The following is a 23185-nucleotide window of genomic DNA, read 5'->3' as shown; positions in this document are numbered from 1 at the left end:
AAAGGAAAGACAGGTCACACCTTGGGGATCCAGAGGCCACCTCGCTGGTGTGGGGTTTGGACTTGTAGAAGGTCATTGACAAAATGAGGCAGGAGGCAGCGTTCTGACTGCCAACCCAACCCTCCCTGGGATTTATCAAATGCAACTAGATGTGAGCAGATGGAAGAAATCTGAGCGGGGTCGGCCTCCCAGGTCCCTGTGGTTTGTTTGTACTTCCAGGCCCTGGGCTGCCAGCTCACACGCTTCTCATATGGAAAGAAAATCTCTGTCCATGGTAGGGCTGTCTGCCTCCTTAGTGAGAGCCAGTCACACAGAGATGGGGGACAGACTCTGAAGGAGATGTGAATTCCCTGATTCCTCTGAAGTCAACCATCCATCTTTGTGTGTTCTTTTCTCCACACTCAGACCGAGGGAGGATTTTTTAAGGCATTTAGAGATTTGAGCTTAAGTAAAATAAATACTCAAACTTTCTCTTCAACTGAGAGATGGCTAGAGAAAGAGGAAGGAAAAACAGTCATTGTGTCCACAGCGAGGAATTACCCCAGTGATATATACAGCACCCCTTATGTCAGTCAGCATTTAATAAATTACGAAACATTTCCACATCTATCATGCATGTTCTTTTCAAAACAGTCCTGTAGGGTTTTCCAAACATATTATTTTCATTTTACAGAAGTGTCAAGAAGCTCATTGAACGTTGTAGGGGTTTTTTCCCCTCAGGATGACCAAATAGTTTCATACTTAATCCATTTTTTAAAACGTTGTTGTTGATGTGTTTTCACTTTCACGACCATTGTTTTCTTTTCCACACATTTGCTTGAAGGCTGGGATGTGCAGAATGCAAGGGTAGGGTGCTGGGGGCAGGGGAAGGGGGGCAGGCTCGGTTTCAGGCCCATCTCATCCTAATTTATTTATTAAGTTCATGGCCCCACGTAGCCAACCAGAGCCTGCTTCCCGCTAATGAAGCTGCCTTCCCTCCACCACATGACTTGGACAACAGCCTTGACAGGCCCACACCCACTCTCCGGCTGGCAGAGGGAGGCCAGATTCTTGAAGTCCTGCCACTTCCAGAACTGGCAGATGGTCCCCATGACTTGCCCAGGGCTCTGGTTTTCCCTGTTCTAGACACAAGCTTATTCGTGACCTTGACCTAATTTCCTGAAACCCGTCTCCCTCTTGCTAGCACCAGAGTCAGCCCTGTCTGCAGCTTCCCCCCACCTACACGTCCCTCTGCTGCCCCCTCTGGGTCCAGAAGAACCTTGGCCAGGAGTTCTCCCGAAGAACTGAGACGTGTCCAGGCAGATTAACCCTTACAGTCCCAGCAGACGCAGGCACTGTTATTTCTCTAGGTTCCCGCCCCCGACCTTCTGCTGGAGCATAAAGGGTTTTGGAGTCTCTGGGAGTAGACTGCCTCATGAAATGTCATATGAAACAATAGGGGGAGACAAAGTGGGGATCCTGGAGTTTCAAGGACTTCGGGAGAGATGTATTGCTGTCTGCCTATGGCCTTAAGATAAAGTTGCAATCAAGCTAGCTCTGTACAGACCCTTTGCAAGAGTTCAGGGCAGGCCCAGGTGTAGGGAAGCACAGCTCCAGCTGCTGCCCTTGTAGCCAGAGCATCACCGCCTCTGCCTCCAGCCCTCTTTGCTCTTGACCTTAGAGCAACTTAGACGCCACTGGCAAGACCCTGCCTGGGCTTCCGGGTGTGAGGCCTTCTGCACGTGTGTGTGTCTCACAGATGCCCAACGATCCCTCCCCTTGGTGGTTTATAAAACATCTCACACACTCCCTTTCTCCTTTGATCCTAACGTCCACCCCATAAGGTGAGTGTCCTTATCTCCAAGTTTCAGGTGAGGAAACCAAGGCTCAGACCAGGGAAGCTCTTGCCTAGTAAACAGTTATATCCCTTTGGGTTATCTGGTGCTTAATCCAGGATTGCTGCTAGGAATTTCACTTCTGCGATCTTGGTGGGGTATTGACAGCTGGTCCTTGTTCTTGTTGGGATGAGAAGTAGTTAACGCTATGAAAGCCAGGAGCTTCAAGAGTTGGCAGGCCCAGAGGGAAGGCAGAGGAACAGATTTAGTCGCCATGCTGCCTGCTGCCCCCCACCACCCTCATCCCTTAATGAGCACAGTTTGGGCTTTTGAGCCAGAAGCCTGACAGGAAGCAGGGGTACACGGCCCACTTCCATCTGGACATGCACGGCTGTGGCCAGAGCAGGTCTCCCTCCAGCAAAGGGCAGATGCCTGGTTTTTTAGCCGTGGACTCTGAAGGCCCCAGGCCCCACTGAAGACAAACCCCCTGGGCGCTGGATAGGGACAAGTACCCAGGAAGACACCGAGCCCTGCATTCGTTGCCAGACCCAGCAGCCGCCCGAACCAGCCGGAATCCTCTCTTAGGCGTTTCTCTGTCTCTGCCTACAGGTGGTGGAGGTGGCTGGAGTGATAACACTTCCTTGCTCTGGTCTGGAAAATCTTTGCTGGAAGGTGCCACCGGAGGACATTCCTGCCCCCAGGCCATGAAGAAGTGGGGGTGGGAGACAAGAGGGGGTTTCGGAGGGGGTGGAGGGGGGTGCTCCTCCGGTGGAGGAGGCGGAGGATATATAGGTAAAGATGATTCGTGTTCAAGGTGTCACTCCCTCCCCTCTTAGTCCTAGGCACCTCCCTCCCCTGTCCTCTCCCCAGCCCTCGCCTGCCCGCCCCCGGCCCACCCCACGTGTGGACTGTGATGTGACCATGCACGCCTTCCTCCCAGCCCGCCAAACAAGCCAGAGGTAGGGTGCTGGCTCCCGAGCCAGCATCCTGCCTCGAGGTTTCGGCAGGACAGCATCAAGATCCCAGTGACTCTTGATCTCCCCCAAAGCTGATGATAAAGGGGCCTTGGCTTCCCAGACTCCTCTCTGAGCCACCCTCAAGGATGCATGAGAACCCTGGAGGCCAGACTCCTCCCTTTGGATGGCCTGGCCACAGTCCTTGCCAAGCCAGCTCCCCGAGGGCCTGGTTTGCACTTTCTGGCCTCAGGGACTCCCTACTCTCCCTTCCCTACCCCAGCCCACCAGCTTCCAGAAGGGGCACTATCCCCCATGCTGATGGGGGCTACTCCTGAGAGCAGCCGTGGGCAATCCCAGCCCAGCGCTTCAGCACGCAGCTGGCCCCTGGCCCTGGCTCTCCTCTGGGCTTCGGAGCAGAGCAAAAGAGCCTTCTGAAGCTGAGAGGCTGGGAGATGATGGCTCCAGCGCCCCCCAGATTAGGACACGATGCATGCACGTGCTGTGATGTGCTGTCTGTGTTTTGCTTTAAGGCTGTGTGTAAGATGCTTGTGTTAACCAGATGCTCTTCTTTTCCGAGCCCTGGGCGGGTGGGAGGAGCCCAAGGCGGGGAGCCCAAAGATAACCCAAGCCCTGCTGAAAGGAGGGACAGGAGCCTAAAGGCACAGGGGCCCATCCCCCTGCCCCAACCCTCACCGGATGGGACAGGAGAGCCACCCCCAGGCAGAGGGGCCAAGGGGCCAACCCAGCCTGGGGAGACTAGAACTTTTCTGACTCTTGATCACATGGACTGCTTCCTGGGAGAGCCCAGCAGAGCAGCAGAGGAGACCGTGGCCCTGGAGGAGACAGTGGCCCGCACACCCAGCAGCTACTGAACCGAGCCCCAGCTGCATCCTGTGTGCCATGAGCTCCCTTCCCTCCCACCGCCCCGCCCTCAAGGCCCCTCCCCGACCCCGCCGCTCACCCTGCTGATACGCACCTGTATCCAGACTCAGGCACCCACCTCTCTGCGTTAAACTCTTCTCTGGTTTGCCACAGGTGGCAATGCAGCCTCAAACAACGACCCCGAGATGGACGGGGAGGACGGGGTTTCCTTCATCAATCCGCTGGGCATCCTGTACACCCCGGCTTTAAAAGGTACCCCCTCTGCCAAGTAGCAGAGCCTGCTTCCCTGGGCTCTCTCCCAGTGCTCCCTCCCTCCCAGCTGAAACCCCAGGGCTACTCAGTGAGTCCAGGACTCACAGGTGTGATCGTGGGTCCCTTGCAGGCAAGTCTTCCTAGTGGTCGCCTCACCACGTTTTCTGGAAATCAGGATGCGTGATCTGATACGTTCACAAAAAACTGACTCCAGGCAGGTCAGCCCTAGGTGAATGCAACAATAATGGGCCCTGTGCTTTGTGGCAGCCAATCTAAGGGTCCTTAGTGTGGACCCTCCCGCCTGCCTACAGGTCCTCTGAGTTTCGCTCACCAGATGCATCAGGGAGCCACCTGCACAGGCGGTGCTTCCAGTGGCAGTGGGATGTAGGAAGAGGGACCGGCAGCTGGAGATGAAGCACAGAGCCCAGGGGTGGGGTGCAGGGTGGCCTCCACCTGAGGCTGACCCTTCCTCCTTGTCACCAGTGATGGAGGGCCACGGGGAAGTGAACATTAAGCATTACCTAAACTGCAGCCACTGCGAGGTAGACGAGTGCCACATGGACCCCGAGAGCCACAAAATCATCTGCTTCTGCGACCACGGGACCGTGCTGGCTGAGGACGGCGTCTCCTGCATTGGTAAGGGGCTGGGCGGTGGGCGGGCACAGAGCTTGAGCCACAGCTAGTTTCCCTGGCTCTGGGACACCTCAGACGCAGCTTTGTAAACTTCCTGACACTGCTGTCTGCCCCCAGCATGGGTGCTCGGACGACAGGCAAAGGGACCTGTGTGCGAAAGGTGGGTCATGGCTTGGGAAGGAGTCATAAGTCACCTGGTCCCACCACTAGCCCAGGATGCGACCCCACATCCCCACCAAGGGGCCAGCTCATCTCCACCAGACACCCCAGCACCAAGGACCTCAGTACTCCTAAGACACAGGGTCTCCCGTTGGGGAGTTACGGAGCCAGACCCATTCTCCTCCCGACTTCCACCCCTCAGCTTCCTGCTTGTAGTGGCCCTTTACGGCGTCTGAAGAGCATGCTGCCTTCCTCCTCCTCAAGTCTCCTCCAGATTAAACAGCCCGTTTATTTCCATCCAGTCTATGGGACATGAGTCTATATCTCTTTCCCATCCTGTTGTTGCAGTTGTCCACGTCCCTTTTGAAATGCCGTGTCCAGGACCAGGCTCGGTGCCTGGTGTGGTCAGTACCATCACGCACCCAGCTCTCCCTCCCACGCGCTGGGCCCAGTGCTCTCGTGGATAGAGCATCAATTCAGCCTTGAGTCTAACTGACAGGCATACTCTATCTTTGGGTCAAACTGAGTTTGTAGTCACCTAAGGCCCCTGATGGCTTCCCTGGTGGCTCAGAGGGTAAGCGTCTGCCTGCAATGTGGGAGACCCGGGTTCAATCCCTGGATCAGGAAGATCCCCTGGAGAAGGAAATGGCAACCCACTCCAGTATTCTTGCCTGGAGAATCCCATGGATGGAGGAGCCTGGTAGGCTACAGTCCATGGAGTCACAAAGAGTCAGCACGACTGAGCGACTTCACTCACTCACTAAGGCACCTGAGGGGCTTCCCAGGTGGTGCTAGTGGTAAGAACCCACCTGCCAGTGCAGGAGACATAAGAGATGTGGGTTCGATCCCTGGGTCAGGAAGATCCCCTGGAGGAGGGCATGGCAGCCCACTCCAGGATTCTTGCCTGGAGAATTCCGTGGACGGAGGAGCCTGGTGCGCTACAGTCCATAGGGTCGCACAGAGTCAGACACGACTGAAGCGACTTCACACGCACACACAGGGCACCTGAACCGCTTCTACAGCCCCTATCGGCTCACTGTCCATCCTCATCCTGTCATGCGCAGCTGATGTTTCAGGTCAGTGTCAAGATTGTGATATTTATCCCTGTTACATAGTGCCTCTCCACAAAAGCTGTTAGAAGTTGTAAAACCAGGATGAAACTGCCCTCATCCTCCAAGAAGGCTGCCGGTCTGTGGGTCCGGGGCTGGGAGGGGTCTTTCTGACATGGGGGCAGCTCAGAGGAGAATCAATGTGGTCATTCGTGCCCCGTGGGGACTGTCTTCCAGTGTCGCCCACCCCAGAGCCCCACCTGCCACTCTCGCTGATTCTGTCCGTCGTGACCTCTGCCCTGGTAGCCGCCCTCGTCCTGGCTTTCTCCGGCATCATGATCGGTGAGTGTCCCAGAGCCCCAGCACTTCCAGAGCAGGGCAGGGAAGGAAGATCTGGCAGAACAGAACGGCATCTCAGGCTGTGCCTTCTCAGGCTGAAGGGTCATTCTGGGCGGCAGTAATGAGGGCAGCCCAAGCCAAGCCAAAGCAGAAGCCCCTCTCCTTCTGTCTCCAGCACACTCCTGGCTCCTAGGAGCCCTGATTCTGAACCTCAGCCCCGTGTAGAGCCTGCTGGCTGCTCAGGGAGGGGTCTTCTCAGAGGAGAACACCATGGCTAAACTTACCACCGCCCACCCCCCACCACCCACCCCCCCGCCCCAGCCTCCTCCAGACCTCAGTTTAGCTGTCATCAGACATGGACTTCAGTGGACTCTTCTAGTCTGGTTCATACCTCCAGCCCACCCTTCCCCTCTCCACAGAGAATGCAGAGCTGGTTTCTCAGTATTTCCCATTAGGCCTGTGAGCCATGGGGCACTGATCTGCACATCACAGAGGGCCCAGGTGCTGGAAATGCCCGGGGCAGGTGGGCAGAGACTTGAGGGGAGGCGGAAGGAAAGGAAAGGAAAGGCTCCAGTCAGCACTCTGAGGCCAGCCCCATGGGGCTGGGGGAGTCTGGGGGTGGACAGGGATTCCCTGTTCTCAGTGGACCTTTGTGATTCCCATGACGCCATCCTGCAAAGAGCAAGCCGACAGGAGCTATCTTGTTGCACACTCACCACATGCTGAGCGAGTAACATATTTTAGTTCACTAAACCCTCAAAGAACCCTGTGATCACAGTTGGCCTGTTTCATAGAGGAGGAACTGAGCACACAGAAGTTGACTCACTTGCCCTGGCCCGAAAGTGGTGGGGCCGAGCTTTAAAAGCAGAATCCACCCTGTGAATCACCTCCCATGGAGTTTGCCTTATATACAGAATGTTCTCACATATAGTAATAATAGTGATAGTGGTCGCTTGTATTGGGGAGCTCTTTAGGACTTTCCAAAACCATTTCTTTTGACCACATTACTCGGCATGTGGGATCTAAGTTCCCTGACCAGAGATTGAACTCAGGCCCAGCAGTGAGACCACTGAGTCCCAACCACTGGACATCCAGGAAATGCCTCTGAAACTATTCTGTTTTGGTGAATTCATTTCATTATCACAATCCCAGGGGATGGAGAGTGGAGGTTTAGGGAACAGGGCAGGTGTTACTGTCCCTGCTTACAGAGAAAGAGACTGAGATCCAAAGAGGTCACATGTCACTTGTCAGGGTCACAGCTTGTAGGTAACCAAGGCAGAATTATAACTCAGGTCCTCGGGCACCAGCTTAGAGCCAGTTTAGAGACCTTCCACCCTGCAGTTGTCTGCAGCTATGTGGCTTGGTGGTTCTTCATCTGTAGGAAACACAGGTGACCAAGAGCCCCAGCTGTACTCTCAAGTCTATTGCTATATTTGCCTCATGCAGCACCTGGGCAGAGCAGAGCTACTAAGGCAAGGCCCCTCCTGGAGACTTGGGACTCCTCTGACAGCCCACTTTGACTCCAGAACTTCCCAACAGCCTTGCTAGAACCTTTTTAAACTGAATGGCCATCTAGGGTCTTTGCTCAACCTTCCCTCACCCTGTCCTTCACATGGAGTCAAAACAGTCTAGTGGCTTCCCAGCCTTCCTGGATTCCCCCTGGATCATCTCTCATAGGCATTTCTCTGAATGAAATCCTTGCATTTCTAATCCTGTCCTGGGTCTGCTTCTCAGAGGACCCAAACTAATGTGCCTCTGCCCCTGCATGTTACAATAAATCTTTTCATTCATATGATTTTAAGCTTTATATTTGCTTTAATCTTTCAATGAAAGGTATACTTTCACATCTATAACCATTTTGTTAGTATGACTAAGAGTGATGGAAAAAGATTTAGACCCCAGCGGAAGAGCTAGAGATTAAGGAAGGCTTCCTGGAGGAGGTGGCCTGGCCCAGGCCACCTTGTATGGACCGGCATCTGTCTGCAGTGTACCGCCGGAAGCACCAAGAGCTGCAAGCCATGCAGATGGAGCTGCAGAGCCCGGAGTACAAGCTGAGCAAGCTCCGCACCTCCACCATCATGACCGACTACAATCCCAACTACTGTTTTGCTGGCAAGACTTCCTCCATCAGTGACCTGAAGGAGGTGCCACGGAAAAGCATCACCCTCATCCGGTGAGTGCCGTCTGCTGGGGCAGTCGAGGGTGGAGGGAGGCAGAGAAGGGAGCGTTCTAGGTGGCCGGATGTCATCCCTGGACCACAGATTCCTCTGACAACAAGAGGCCAGCAGAGCCACCCCTCGGAGCACCCCCGGCCCTCCCAGGGGGAGAAGGTTTAATGTCCAGGGCCATTTGGGGGTCTAATTATTTAATTATTTAACTTACGGGGTTGGAACAATGAGAGGAGGACTAGATGGGAGAAATGGGGTGCTCCTCAAAACCACCCAAATGCCTCCCCCAAGCATTGCTCCCCTCCCCCTCCCAGCTCCCAGAGAACCCTTCGCACATGTCTGTCATTCTCTGAGCGCTCTTCAGGAGGTGTCTGCCAGCCCTCGGTCCTCTCCCACCAGATCCAGGTCTTAGTCACCTCTAGGACCCGGGCAAATATTAGGGACTCAGTGAGTGTTCACGGAAGGAATATCAGCCGTCATGAAGCCTGGCTTGGAACGTTCCTTGCCCATAGAGCAATAGAGGCTGGGGATTGCGGGGCAAAGCCACACTGAGGGCATTACTCCTGAGGGTGTGCGTGACTCCCTGCCTCCTGTGAGTGGCCACTAAGTGTGCCCCTGCATCATCACACCTTCTCCTCTGCACAGGGGTCTAGGCCACGGTGCGTTTGGGGAGGTGTATGAAGGTCAGGTGTCTGGAATGCCCAATGACCCCAGCCCCCTGCAAGTGGCTGTAAAGGTAAGAGGGGGCTTCCTCGTGGGCCTGACCTTGGCCGGGATCTCTGTAAGCACAGCCCTCTGCCGACAGCCTCTGACCTCTGTGGCTCATAGCCTCCTCCTCATTCCCACCCTCCCTTCTGTGCCCAGACGCTGCCGGAGGTGTGTTCTGAACAGGACGAGCTGGATTTCCTCATGGAAGCCCTGATCATCAGGTAACGGCCCAGAGGGACGCCCACACCACCACCCCAAGCCTGTGAGGGACACAAGATATTTCTAACAGGCATATCTCCAAGGGAAACATTGCAGGGCACCCCTTCTCTCTAACTGGAGACCTCCCCCAGCCCCCGAGGTTCTTAGCACATCTTACCAGAGTGGACCAGCCCCCATCTTGTTTCCTTGTAGCCCCAGTCAATGTCACTTGGCCTTCAACCAGCACCCCTATGTCACCCATTGGTTCTTTCCCCCCTTTTCTTAAGAAACAGAGTGTGCTTGTTGTTGACAGTGGAAAATACAATCTTCCTCCAGGTAACTCTTCCACCAGGTCCTTCACCCACCCCAGCTCCCAACTCTCAAGTAAAGGAAATGGGCCCCCACGTGATGGAAGGGGCCCACCCTGGTCCACCCAGCTGGCCCGACTCTTCAGCTGGTGGATCTGAGGCCCACCACTGGGAGTCACAGTGTCCAAGGCTCTGACAACAGAGGTTCGACCTTGAGAGCTGGCCAGGCTCATGGCCTCCCGGTGCACCGGGAAGCCTCAAACATCCTGACAGGCTAGGGAGGCCTTGGCAGAAGCGGCCGAGGGAATGAGGCCAGAGCAGCGTGTGTGATGTGCTGTGTCCATAGGAGGACACGTGGCAGCCTCAGCTCCTGCTTAAGTGCCGTATTTGCTGGTTGCCCATGTAATAGTGATCACTGAGTAAAACCTGGAAAGTAGAAGAGTAGGTGGAAGGAGACCCGCGTCACGCAGTCTCCCTACTCTGCAGCGAGTGGGCAGCACTGTATTTGGGTGCACGGTCACCCAGTGCATCAGCTCTGCCCAAGTGTGCCAGCGTGGAGCTCCCTGGCCCCACTGCCTCACGTGTCCTCACAGGATCACGTTAACAAGAAAACGCGAATCTCAGAGCCCCCGCAAAGAGTCCATGGTGGGATCCAGCGGCCCTCTTTCTCGTTCTCTTCGGCACACAGTCAGCAGGCAGGTCTCAGGCAGGCCCTCGGGGAAGCAGGCCCTCCAGCTTCCACTTGAAGCCTTCCTCTATGACTCCAACCCCCAAAATGTGAATCCTGGCCAGCAGTCCTGGCGCCAGCCTCCTGGACACCCTCGTCTCCCTGCCCACCTCCACCCCAGCCTTCTCGCTCAGTGCCTATGCATGGCCCTCTCCCCCGCTCCCCAGCCCCCCACTCCAAGCAAGAACACTCCATGCGTGTTGAACCCCCACCAGGCCTGCCCTCTGGTTCTTCCAGCTGCTCAGCAACCAGATTCTCCTCTCCTTAGGCCCAGCCTGGGACCCCTGCTCCCCGTATTTACAGAAAGCTTTTACATAATGTGGCTCTGAAAACATAACTCTGTACCCAGCTTTGCCCAGTTTTTGCAGACTCAGCTCAGTTAAATTCAGTTACTCCCTCCGCTCTGCAGCAAATTCAACCACCAGAACATCGTGCGCTGTATTGGCGTGAGTCTGCAAGCCCTGCCCCGATTTATCCTGCTTGAGCTCATGGCGGGAGGAGACCTCAAGTCCTTCCTCCGGGAGACGCGTCCTCGTCCGGTGAGTGAGAAACACCTTTCCCAGCCAGGGTCAGCCCCTGGGCTCTGATCTGGGGGACAGATGGGAGAGAAGGGACAGAAGGTATCAACCAGGCTGAGCCTGGTCCGAGGGAGCTTGCCCAAGCCTTGAGCAATGTCTCCTCTAGCCAGTATCTATTTTTATGACCCGCTGATTGTGGAAAACCAAACTAGGGACAAGCACGGAGGGGGACTTTCACGCCAGCTGTGTCACTCACTCAACCATCTGACTTGGGCAGGTCACTCTGCTCCACCCCTTGTGAACCCCAGTGTCCTCATCTCTCAGATGGGAACTTCCTGACCTTGTAGATTTACAATCAAAATGAAGGGCTGAGGTATTTAGGAAAGTGCTACATACATGTTATGGTCAAAGGGCTAGAGTTTGGGGGAGTGAAGAAACCTAGGTGGGCCCACGCACACTTCCCCCTAGTTGATTATTAGACAACCTGGTTTAGGGCAGCCAACCCCCTCTAACCTGAGGATCTGCGATGTGAACTCTAAGGGTCAGGCTAGAACATCTCGGACAGACCTGGTTTATAAAACACATCTCACTGGGTGAGCCCAGAGGCCGGCTGTCCACTCCCGTCACTGCCAGGGTCTTCAAGAGGTCCTGGGCCCAGGGAACTGGAGCAGAGCAGACACCCTGAGTTAGGAACTGCCATCTTGAAGTTGCTGCTGAACTATGAGGACCGCAGGGAAGACTTGTACCCTCCCCACCCCCAAGGAAAGCAGGGAGAGGCCGACAGCCACGTGACCACAGGAAGACCAGGACTGAACACCCTCCTCACATGGACCCAAAGTGGTGGTGGAAACCTCAGAAGTTTGCACCTGCTCCAATTCCCACCTTCACTTGGGCTCTTAAGAGCCTCCACACCATTCCTGCAAGGCTCTGGCTGACCGTCTAAGAGGAATCCAATCTAACTTATTGAGAGGATGAGCGTGTGCACCTGAGCACCCCTGGCAGGAGGAAGGGGCCTGAGGAAGGGGAGAGCAGGAAGGGGCCTACCTCATGATAACCCTCATCTGCAGCACCGTCCTCCTCCTCCCCAGAGTTTTCACATTTCTCAAAACCACCCTATGAAGTAGACGGTACAGATCTCACCTCATTTTGGAGACGGGAAAACAGGGGCTCAGAGAGGTTATGTGACTTGCTGAGGTCACACAGGAAGTGGAAGAGCTGGGACTAGAACTCAGGCCTTATGGCTCCTCATTCCTTGCTCACTCCAGCCTGCTGTGCTATTGATCCCTGTGGTCCCCATGGGGAAGCCCTGAGGGCCAAGGTGAGGGCAGGTGGTTGAGAGCAAAGGTCGCCAGCTACGCAGGCATCTCTGCCAGGGTCTGGGCACCAGTCTCAGCTTCCCCACCCCTACCCAGCAGAGCAGAGCCTTCAGCCTCGTGCCCTGAGCATCTCAGCAGTGCTTCCAGCAGATGTCCAACAGGGAACATGTGACATCACTCTCTGGGAGGAGGTCCAGCTCTGGGTTTCCCATTGGACATTCCTAAGGCTTCAGGACAAGAGAGTATTGTGACTTCCTCGTAAAGGGAATCTGAGAACCCATTACTTGGCAAGACCGAGAACCTTCAGGGAGGGGTACTTCCTTCTCTCACAGGCAAGGGTATCTCTCTTGATAATGATTTGGATGTTGTCTCAAAGAACAAAGCACCAGTGAGGAAGACAGATCACTGACATCTCCCACCACCTCCCTGCCCAAGTGCCGCCTCAAGGAGGCTCACGGCAGGAGCCTGCTGCCAGCTTCCAACCTCTGGCTGCAGGTACCACCCCAGGGATGCCCATAGCCAGGGGAAGGTCAATTCTACTTGGGAGAGAGGTGCTTCTAAGGATCAGGATCCCCCCGACCAAATCTTCCCTTTAACCCTTGACCCTGATCTTCTTTGTGTGACTCTCTGGCCAACCATGCTCCCAGATCTTGGCGGCAGTCCAGGCATCCTCCTTTCTCCTTTACACCCACTCACCTCAGATGAGCTGGTCCTTCCTGAGGCACTTACTGCCCATGATGGGTGATGTGAAATGTCAGATGACAGCCCTCCAGAGTGACCCCATGCAAATGTGTTTGCAGCAGCAACTTCCAGCCGGGGTGGGAGCAGGGCATGTGGGAGGTTGCTGGGTGTCCTGCATGGATTCTCAGAACCACAAACTCCAACTTAGTGAGAGAGGACCAAGTTGACTGAAAAAGGACCAGGATTTATAGTGGACTGAGGTAGCTAATATCAGTAAATCCTGATGAAGGAGGGAGGGACTGGCTGATGGACATAGGGGCTGGAGACATACACACACTGAGGAGGGGGCGGGCAGAGCTGTGCCTCCAGGCTAGAACTCACTGAATTCAAAGGTCTGAGGTCCACCTGGTTCATTTGTTTGAAGCTCCTGAATCTCTCCAGGCTTAACCTGCTGTGTGCAGGCTCCCAGCCGCGTGCTCAGAATCAGACGCACACTCTGTGCCCACTTCCTGCCATCCCTGGGGTTCAGCAGCTAGACATCTAGACATCAAGATGGAAGGACCTCAGAGAGGGTCTAAGAGGCTCTGGCTTCAGATAATGCATGGATATGAAGTAATGATAGATACACGGACTCAAAGGACAGAATGGGTGCCAGGGCCAACTATGTCTGTCATGGAAATGAAATTCATGGGTACAGAGGGAAACATCATTCGGTCCCAGGACCCCGCCACCTCAAGAAGGAAGGACCCTTTTAATGTCAATATAATTTTGCAGACCCCCCTCTTTACTGAACAAAATTTTACTGAGGATTTAATATATGTCAGATATAGGCTAGTAGCTATCTTTTAGTATCAGTTGATTCAATCAATAATGACAAAGGCCATCAAGGAGTCAGTAATCTCTGTATTAAAGGGGGCAGCCATTGCCCACTATAGCATCTACACCTGCTTGGGGAATGGTAGTCTGGTAGGTAGTGGCTCTGGAGAAGATGCTGCATATGCATGGCGGCTCCTGGACGCCAGAGAGCACAGCATAGAGATGAGAACCTCTGATTGCCACTAAAGCTTAGGTTTTCATCTTTGGTTTCGATTTTGCCAAGTACTAATGTTGCCTCCACAAATCGTTGAGTGCATTTTTTTTGACCATGTCCAGAGCCAGGAATCTGAGGCCCAGCACCATTCTCATCACTTTTCAAAATGGATTTTTGCCACTTTTCATATCTTGTGTCCCTGTCTTCATTCTTTGCTGCTTCCTTTCATCTTTCCCTCTTACTCTCAGCCATCAATTTAAAAATGTATCCTTATTCTGCTTTTCCCTTGGTGAAACTGTTCCTCCCCCATGTCCTGTGATCCTTCGTTTCTAAATGCAGGAGCTACTTAAGGAAGTATTATTATTATTATCAATATTATTCTCTTCTATCAGTATATACATTATCCTTTGGAAATAGCACCTCAGGAACTGTGAGCCAAAGTAAGATATTGGTCAAAACAGTGTCCTAATGGGAATAGCAGAACCCTGAGTGGTACACACTCACAGGCATGCTCAAAAGAATTCCATGGTCAAGCCAGTTTCAGAGCCACACAGACTCCCCTCTGATTGATTCTCAATACACACTAGTGTGTAGCAAAGACTCTGATAATTCCTCTGATGAAGAAGCCTATTTAATCCAGGAATTTCCATACCTATTTGATTGAATTCCATCCTACAGCCTGCTTCGGGAGGTACTGGATAAAACCCTCTCTGAGTATTGGACAGAATAAAAACTGCCTGAAGTTGTCAAAGGAAGTGCCACACTCAGTAGCAAATCAAGGAAAAAGAGCCCTGGTTCCAACTCCTCCTTTGGCCGGGCTGGATACAGATGGCACACTGGCTATGCTCTGCACTGCTCGTTTTCAATATCGGTCTTGTCACAGCATCCACAGACCCCCACCACCACACACACACATACACACACACACACACACACACACACACACACACTCACACACACATATGCAGACACACCTCTTGGGTTACAGACGATCTGCTTCTGTGAAGACTGATTATTGGTGCAGTTAATTTGCTCTGAACAGCCACAGACAGGGAGCCCCGATAAACGCGGCCCCTGGGCTAATGCCTGAGAAGATTTAGCCCCTGCAGTGCAGCAGACTTATGGAGCATTTGAGACATCAATGGTCCTTGCGTCCTGAGTGATGGGGGCTAAGACACAAAGAGACTCCAAGAGCGCTAGGAATGGTCCTCTTTGGCAGGAACAGAAAGAATTTTCCTGGAAAGAGAAAATATTGTCCTAATATTATAGCAAGATGGATGAATACTTCTCTCAAAAATATATTACTTTTCTTGTCCCCAGGAAATGGAGACTCTGTCTCTCCCAGTGCCCAGTACTTCTGACCCTAACAAGGTCCTGGGAGAAGCCAGACACATGAGCCACTTCTCAAGTCCCCAACAGCGCCCTCCACGGAGTAGCCCCCTCCATGAATGCAGAGCCCCCTGTGAAGCACTCACTCTGTGCCTCTTGCTGAGTCCTCAGAACAACCAGGGAGGCTGAGAGTGTCACAGCACTGTCACACACAAGGACACGGAGGCTTGGACAGAGGGAGTGCCATCAGCCCCAGGGCACACAGCCAGTAAGGGACCCAGTAGGATGAAGCCCAGCTCAGCTCAACCGAGCACTGAAATGTACTCTGTGTGCTGTATCTGTGCTCGCGCGGGTGCCGTGCACTGAGTCCACGGGAACGCCAGCCCTTCTCAGACATGCCCTCCTAAGAAACTCAATTTTAACTCCCAGAATCCCGCCTCCCCCAATCCAAACCCTAAAAGCCCAGGTCAGGGCAGTTTCAGCTCCACCCTACTAGCTGAGCCTCTCTGAGCCCTCAGCCCTCTCACCGTCAATATGGAGGTAACCTTGCTTGCCTACTGACCACACAGGACATTGCATCAAAGGCCCTGGGACTTGCCCTCTTACAGGTAGGGGACTGCCTGATGGTCCATGGGCAGCAAATGCTCCCCTCCCTGAGTCGTCTCCCCTGGAACTGAAGCAGGCCCCACACAAACTCCTCACCACCTCCCCCAACCCACGCTATTGCTCCAAAGAGTCCCAGGGAGGCCCTGATCTGTGGCAGCATCTGGAAAACCCTAGTTCGGCTGTGATCAACCAACAAACCCCCTTGTTCACTGAACCTCGGCAGTGAGCTAAGCATTGCGCTGGAGACCATGGAAGTGGACGCCAAAGGCCCTGCCTCGGGAGCCTCGAGGTTTCCTTGGGGACGTGGTGGAACAAGCCCTGAGCAGCACAGTGCACGCGACACTGCCTGAGGACATGCTGCTGCGGACTCGGGGGTTAGGGATTGAGAAGACACCAAGAAGGGCGCAGCCCTCAGGAAAGACTTCTGGCCGCCGCACCAGACGGGGGAAGGAGAGCCAGGCTGCATCCCAGGACGGTTTGGGGAGGGGGGTGCAGCAACTTTTGCACAAAAGGGACCTCATGCAGGAAAGCCAGAGACAGCTCTTCAGCTGCCCAGTATTTTCTGGAAGGTTCGCTTTTTCAGTCCACTTTAGATCTAGGTCTTCTTGAAGAAAGTTAATTTTTTTTATTTTTAAATAGAGCATTTTAAAGCAACACTACCCTGCCTTGATTTCCTCACAGGCCTGTTTGTATGTTTAGTGATTCAAATGTTTATGAAGATAGTGGTGGAAGAGTGGGCAGAAAGAAACACGAAGGGGCAGGACGTCTGTGGTGTAGGTTCCGGCCCCACTCACCTGGCAGCTGTGACTCTGTAAACGCTGTGCCCGCACAGAGGTGGAGTCATTGTTCCGGGCTGAGGCCCAGGCATGTGCATTTGTATGCATCTGCCGGTGATCACAAATGTGCAGCCAGGGCCAAGACCCCAGGGTGACGAGCCTGCATTTGACCTCCTGGTGAGCACGGGAGTCCAGTGTTTCAGACCTCCTCTCCCCTGAGAGCTCCTCACCAGCCGGTCACTACTGTCTCCTACAGAACCAGCCCTCCTCCCTGGTCATGCTGGATCTCCTGCACGTGGCTCGGGACATCGCCTGCGGCTGTCAGTATCTAGAGGAGAATCACTTCATCCACCGGTGAGTCTAAGTGACCTTGCTCTGCCCTCACCTTCCAGATGCTCCACTACGTGTCCCCAGGGCTTTGTTTGGCCCCTATGTAAAGTGGGATCATGTGCTGTGCTGTGCTTAGTCACTCAGTCCTGTCTGACTCCTTGCAACCCCATGGACTGTAGCCCGCCAGGCTCCTCTGTCCAGGGGGATTCTCCAGGCAACAATACTGGTGTGGGTTGTCATGCCCTCCTTCAGGGGATCTTCCCGACCGCAGGATCAAACCCAGGTCTCCCACGTTACAGGTGGATTCTTTAACAACTGAGCCACCAGGGAAGCAAAGTGGGGTCATAAAACATCTATATCAGCACTGGAGACCCGGATGAGCTCTGCCTGGCCTCCTGCAGGGACCCCCGCCTGTGTCAAGTCCTAGGTCATGTTAATGTTTCCGTATCTAGAAGACTGAGCTTCCTAGGTGGCTCAGTGGTAAAGAATCTGCCTGTCAAAGCATCCAGGGTTCAATCCCTGGGTCAGAAGATCCCCTGGAGAAGAAAATAACAACCCAATCCAGTATTCTTGCCTGGAGAATCCCCACGGACAGAGGAGCCTGGAGGGCCACAGTCCATGGATCACAAATAGTGAGGCCCATCTAAGTGACCAAGCATGCCACATCATCTAAAAAATTGGGTTCCCTAAGGGAAGTTTAAGTTTGTATTTTCTGGCTATGGATAAATCAAAGGCAACAACCCTATTTTATTCATCTTTACATCCCCAGCATATAGTGGCACACAATAAATGTTTATTGGATAAATTATTTTTTTTCTAAAATACTCAGAAATGAAGAATGAGAATTATTTCCTTTACCTCTGTACTTCATTTCTTCTACTCTATATGACTGACCCTTGTGTTTAATTGATGTTTGCACTCGTACATCAAGTCCGTGTGTAACGCTATAGACATAAAAAATGACACAAATTTCTTTCCACGTGGCTATCCATGGCTTTCTCAACAGACAGCTTGATTCTGCAACTTGAAAAGTTAAATAGATTGTTAGACTCTTTGCAAAGCTCTTCCTAATGATTTGTTTCTCATTTAGTAAATAATAACCTTACTCTTAAACTCTTACTCATGAACTCTCAAACATTCATGAACCCATCAAAGAGTATAAGACATGCTGCAATCCTTAGAGTATGTAAAAATAACGTAGAGAATGAGAGACACTGTGAGAGTGTAGAAAGAGAAGAGCATGGAGGTAGATAACAAGCTATGTTTTCTTCCCTAATAAAGGGGATAAAGATCAGGAAATACACTGGCCTAGTTTACTGAAATCATTCTGAAAACAAGGCCAGAAGCTCACACTGGCTCATCCTTTGTAGCTTCATCATTTTGGCCCTCAGAGCTTCCTCTTGAGTCTCAGCCTTTCCAGCTTGCAGATCCCTGTGCTTGATAGAAATAACAGAAGCAAGAGAGAAGCCGAGCCCCAGTTCTTCTGTTCTCACCCAAAGCCACACTCTCTGCTTCACAGCACAGGTCAGCCCTGCCACTGTTGTCCTTGCCCTTTTTATTGTGTCCAGAACTTTCCATAAATCTCAGCTCTGGGCTTTATTGTTGCTCAGACGTGACAGGGTTGTGCTCTTTTTAGAATAAGTCCTTGGCTAGAGCCATCTTTCCATCTTTCTTTTTTTTTTTTCTTTGAAGTATAGTAGAATTACAATGTTGTGTTACTGCTGTACGGCAAAGTATGCATTCTTTTTCACATTCTTTTCCACTATGGTTTCTCAGCTTGGTGCACCTGGAAAGAATAAATGTCTCTCCATCTCATGTCTACCTCCGCTAAGTCTGAGCCCATCTGAGAGCAATGTGACCCATCCCCTTAGTGACTTCAGATCTCTCCCTTCACTTCTCCTCGAGGTCATCTCTGCCTTTTCATCTCCACACCCACGTTAATCACCAAGTGTCCAGATTCTCTGACTGAGGGATCGTGTCTACTTTTCCTCTGACGTTTTGAAATCTACTTTCCTGAGGGATGATACATTTTGACTATATCCAGTGCCCTGTTATTACTGAAAATAAGATAACAAGGAGCAAAAATTCACTCAAGATTCCTATTGCTTCCATATCTGTAAATAGTTGCTGAAGGTCACAATAAGATCCCAGAGTAATATTTTGTTGCTTCTTTTATCTTTTTCAAGAAATGAAATTGTCAAAGATTGAATCAACAGTATGTTCGATGATCTGCTTTATAAGCAAAAGGTGACGATTAGCAGAAATTGTCCATCTCAGTCAAAGCTGTCTTCCGGGGTAATTGGTTTTAGGAAAGCATCTTTTTATATCTTCTAACTGGCTCGAGGCTGATGGCACCCTCCCCCCATAGGTTTACCTTAATTCTCTCTCCTTCACCATCTGCCTGAAGATTCACAGACTCCCATGCGCACACACCTCCTGAATTCAGAGTGGACTCCCTCGCAGATCCACACACTCCCATTTTTCTATTAGATCTGTTTCCTTTGGACATGGTTCATTGCCATTTCAAGAAATATGTGTCATTCTACCAATTCTTGGTGTGTTCTATAATATTACATTTACTTTCTTGCCATTAAATTCAAGATCAATTTTTTAAGCAACCATTCCATGCACATCAACGGAAAGACCTTTCCAGAGCTATAAATATTGTTGTTGGTTGACTTCACTATATTTCTCTTGAGAAGCAATGGCTATATATCCTCCTATATTTTCTTCTTTTTGATGTCATATATGTTATGCTTTTATGGTTTTCTTAGGGCATTTTATGCACCATTGCTCCTCAAAATTCAACTTAAAACTTCTGAATTGGGGCAGTGGCATTAATAACACCCATCTCCCACCCTGACCAATTGTTCTGCTATCCTAAGCCATGAACCCCCATCCAGATCTATTTTTTTAAAAATACTATCCAGCTGTTTATTTTCCATGATCCTTCTTTCTCAGCCAATGATCATGAAACCAGTTGAAAGTATAAAAACGCCACCCACTCCCCCCAAGAAGTACTATTTTTTTCTGTCCAGGACTTTAATATTATTAGAAACCCATTCCATGAGTTTGAGCAAACTCTAGGAGATAGTGAAGGGACAGGGAAGCCTGGTGTGCTGCAGTCCACGGGGCCACAGAGAGTCAGACATGACTTAGTAACTAAACAACAACAACATTCCAAACTTCGTCTGGCTACATCTTTAACCCCCACGTGCAACTCAAGAATGGGTTAGCAGTCAGTGAGTAGAAGCTGATGAGTCTTGGAAAGCTTCTGATCCAGCCTTACATGCATGCTATGGAAGAATAGGCCCTAACAACTAGAACGTAATGACTAAGACAAGATAACTTTATAACAGGAAAGAAGTGATTCTTTGGCCTCATAGCTATGATGCATACAGCTTAACAAAGGCTTTAGATAAAATCATGGATGTAAAAACTATGATGGCGTATTAAAATATAAAACTAGAAATATTTGGGGAATGCCTTGACCTACTTGAATCTCATGGGAACCATGCTGTTCCAGAACACTCTGTCACACAACCGGCAGAAACCAACCAGCAATCGGTACAGAACAATAGCCAAAGGCCAAACACATTTCTATGTCCCTCTATTATCTTCTTTTAAGCTTTTTGATAAAATAAGGATAATACTAGCACCTTGTGTCTTACAGGGCTATGGTGAGAATTAGATATGAAGCAGTTAGAACAGTGCTTAAGTACCTGGTAAAAGGACAATCAATTTTCTAGTTCCTATTATAGTTATTTTCATTATTATTATCCCATTAAACGTTTTCAATCATCTCCCCTAATCCTTTTCCATTTCCCTGTTGGTTCTGAGACCTAGAATTGCTTAGCTATTTCTTTCATACTGAAGTCTAATGTAGTAAAGGAAATACAGAGAAGAAAAGGGAACTATTTGAACTTTAGATTGGAGGTGAAAATTCTTGTGATTCTTATACCTTTATCTTTTTAGGAATGAAATTACGAAATGCATTTTCTCTTTTTTTTTTCATCCCAGGGACATTGCCGCCAGGAACTGCCTCTTGACCTGCCCAGGCCCTGGAAGAGTAGCCAAGATTGGAGACTTCGGAATGGCCCGTGACATCTACAGGTGAGTGAAGACTGCCATCACCCATCAGAGCTCACCTTCTCAAGCGCATCCCTAGAGTACTCTGGTGCCTTGTCAACCTGCCGCCTAAAATGGCATTAAGTTCCTTTTCAGCACAGGGGCAGCCTTAATTATTGTTCATGCCTGAAGGAGTAATTCTAGGATCTCTCTGCCTGCAATAATTGACACTAACCTGTTAATTAGATTGTTTTTCTGGTTCCAACTCTTTAATCCTAGCATGTTCTGAGACAGAATAACCTGGATACTTCACTTGGAAAAAGTTTCTAGGTAAACTTTAGCTTAATTAACCCCTTTCCTCAATACTCAGGAATTCCAAACAGACTTAGCTTCCATTACCCTAGGCAAGAGCTCCTTAGAACTGAGAGGAGACTGGGCCCAGCACATTGCTCTGCATTTCCCACGCCAGGAGACATGGAAGTATAGTTCAAAGCCCGTCAGTACTTAGCTCAGCTTCATTTCTTTTTTCCTGTCACATTCTCGAGGCTACATCAAACAAACAAAAAAACAAAACAGGGGACTTTCTTGGTGATCCATTGGTTAAGACTTGCTCTCCTAATGCAGGAGGCCTGCGTTTCGTCCCTGGTCAGGGAACTAGATCCCACATGCCACAACAAAATTCAAAAATCCTGTGTGCCACAACTAAGGCCCAGTGCAGCCAATTAAGTAATTAATTAAAAAGAAATCAATAAAATAAAAATTTTAACTGCAAAGAAAAAAAACCTCTATTGTATACTATCCCACACTTCTCTTCCCAACCCCTAGTTTCATCTTTGTCTAATTATTAACAACAGTGACTCACTCCATGAGCTGAGCGAGCCACTCTCTGGCATAGTCACCAATTACACTAATTACAGTTCCCTAATCCAGCAGTTGAGTAAGGAGAGGGGGTCAGGTAGACCTTTCAGTCTTCAGACAACAAGGGAGACCCCTGTCAGCCTCCCAAGGAACTGGTAGCAGTCTCCTAGGATGAGAATGCTGATGGCATCCTGTTAGCGCAGGGCAGCAGCGCAGGGAAACTCAGGGTCAGCAGTGTTTCACCTACTGTTATCTACCACTGATACCCACCACATACCTGGAAAGCTCCGCTCACCCTCTTCCACCACCCAGAGCCTCAGCGTTCCTTCACCTCCTGTCTCGGAGCACCCAGGACTGCCTGTGCTCTAAGACTCAAATGCTGCAGCGAGACTAAACGAGTCACGTGGTCTGACCCTTCCCTTACGTCCTCAGCACTGACAGGTCCCAACTCTAGACTTCAGCACCCTAGCTTCCCTACAGCCCCCTGCTTCCCACAGGCCCCGTGCAACAGTGTGTGTCACGAATGTTTCCTGCGAGACTTTCTTTGGCATTCAGCTTCATCAGCACCCCCAAGAAACTCTTCCCTGCTTTTCCACCCACCACCCCCACCCCAGGTGAAACAAACCCATTCTCCTTTGGTCACTGAGTTTCCTCTTGAATACATACTTTCGTCATCATATGTGTGTTCTTATTGCAGTTAATTATGTCTGTTTCTTCCACCAAACCATATCCTTGGAAGAGAGAGACTATGACTTATTTCTGTCCTCAGCACGTGGCAGAATACCTCACACGTTGTTGTTCAGTCACTCAGACGTGTCTGACCCTTTGCAACCCCACGGACTGCAGCACGCCAGGCTTCCCTGTCCTTCACTATCTCCCAGAGTTTGCTCAGACTCATGTCCATTGAGTCAATGATGCCATCCAACCATCTCATTCTCTGTCGACCCCTCCTCCTCCTGCCCTCAAACTTTCCCAGCACCAGGGTCTTTTCCAAGGAGTCAGCTAACCACTCAATTCATATTTCAGTCAGTTATTTTTTGAAGTAATTAATCTAGGCAGCTGGTAGGAATCCACCTCCCATAACATACCAGGCACAAGAACACAAGGCTGGGGTGGAGCTGGCTTCAGAGGTAGGAATGAATTTATTAGTTTTTTTTTTTTTATCAGGGAGTCGCATTAATGATGTCACTGACAAAAACTAGTTACCTCATCCCTCAGACGCCAGCTCCACCCCAGGCCTGTATTTTCCCTGGGGGCTGTGCTAAAGGAAGCAGCTTCCCACCAGCCACCTAGAGGACTTGGAGTCACGTGCCTGTGTTGAACTGGATGCTGTGTGAGTGCCGAGGAGGACCCAGCCTAGTAGGACACCAGCCCTGCTCTTTGTCCTCCCATTGTGTATCTCGCATTACCGTGGATCATCAGGAACTATACTCGTAAGGTTGGAGTAATGGTATTCACTGTGAGTTACAGTAAACAAAAT

General features: G+C 51.1%; 1 protein-coding gene across 1 annotated transcript in view; it reads left to right on the top strand.

The window, feature by feature from the left end:
- The window catches only part of ALK (ALK receptor tyrosine kinase), a 741252-nt gene that overhangs the window by 700308 nt on the left and 17759 nt on the right, over positions 1 to 23185 (top strand). The window contains exons 16-25 of the mRNA XM_015093875.4: positions 2424 to 2606; positions 3806 to 3904; positions 4388 to 4540; positions 5983 to 6087; positions 8071 to 8257; positions 8898 to 8988; positions 9117 to 9181; positions 10603 to 10732; positions 16706 to 16803; positions 20800 to 20892. Of these exons, the coding sequence (XP_014949361.3) occupies positions 2424 to 2606; positions 3806 to 3904; positions 4388 to 4540; positions 5983 to 6087; positions 8071 to 8257; positions 8898 to 8988; positions 9117 to 9181; positions 10603 to 10732; positions 16706 to 16803; positions 20800 to 20892 (1204 nt within the window). The remainder of the gene's footprint in view (positions 1 to 2423; positions 2607 to 3805; positions 3905 to 4387; positions 4541 to 5982; positions 6088 to 8070; positions 8258 to 8897; positions 8989 to 9116; positions 9182 to 10602; positions 10733 to 16705; positions 16804 to 20799; positions 20893 to 23185) is intronic.

Source organism: Ovis aries, chromosome 3, assembly GCF_016772045.2.
Source record: "Ovis aries strain OAR_USU_Benz2616 breed Rambouillet chromosome 3, ARS-UI_Ramb_v3.0, whole genome shotgun sequence".
Classification (NCBI taxonomy): Eukaryota; Metazoa; Chordata; class Mammalia; order Artiodactyla; family Bovidae; genus Ovis; species Ovis aries.
Note: the sequence above shows the minus strand (reverse complement) of the source record. Positions and strands in the feature narration are given on the sequence as shown.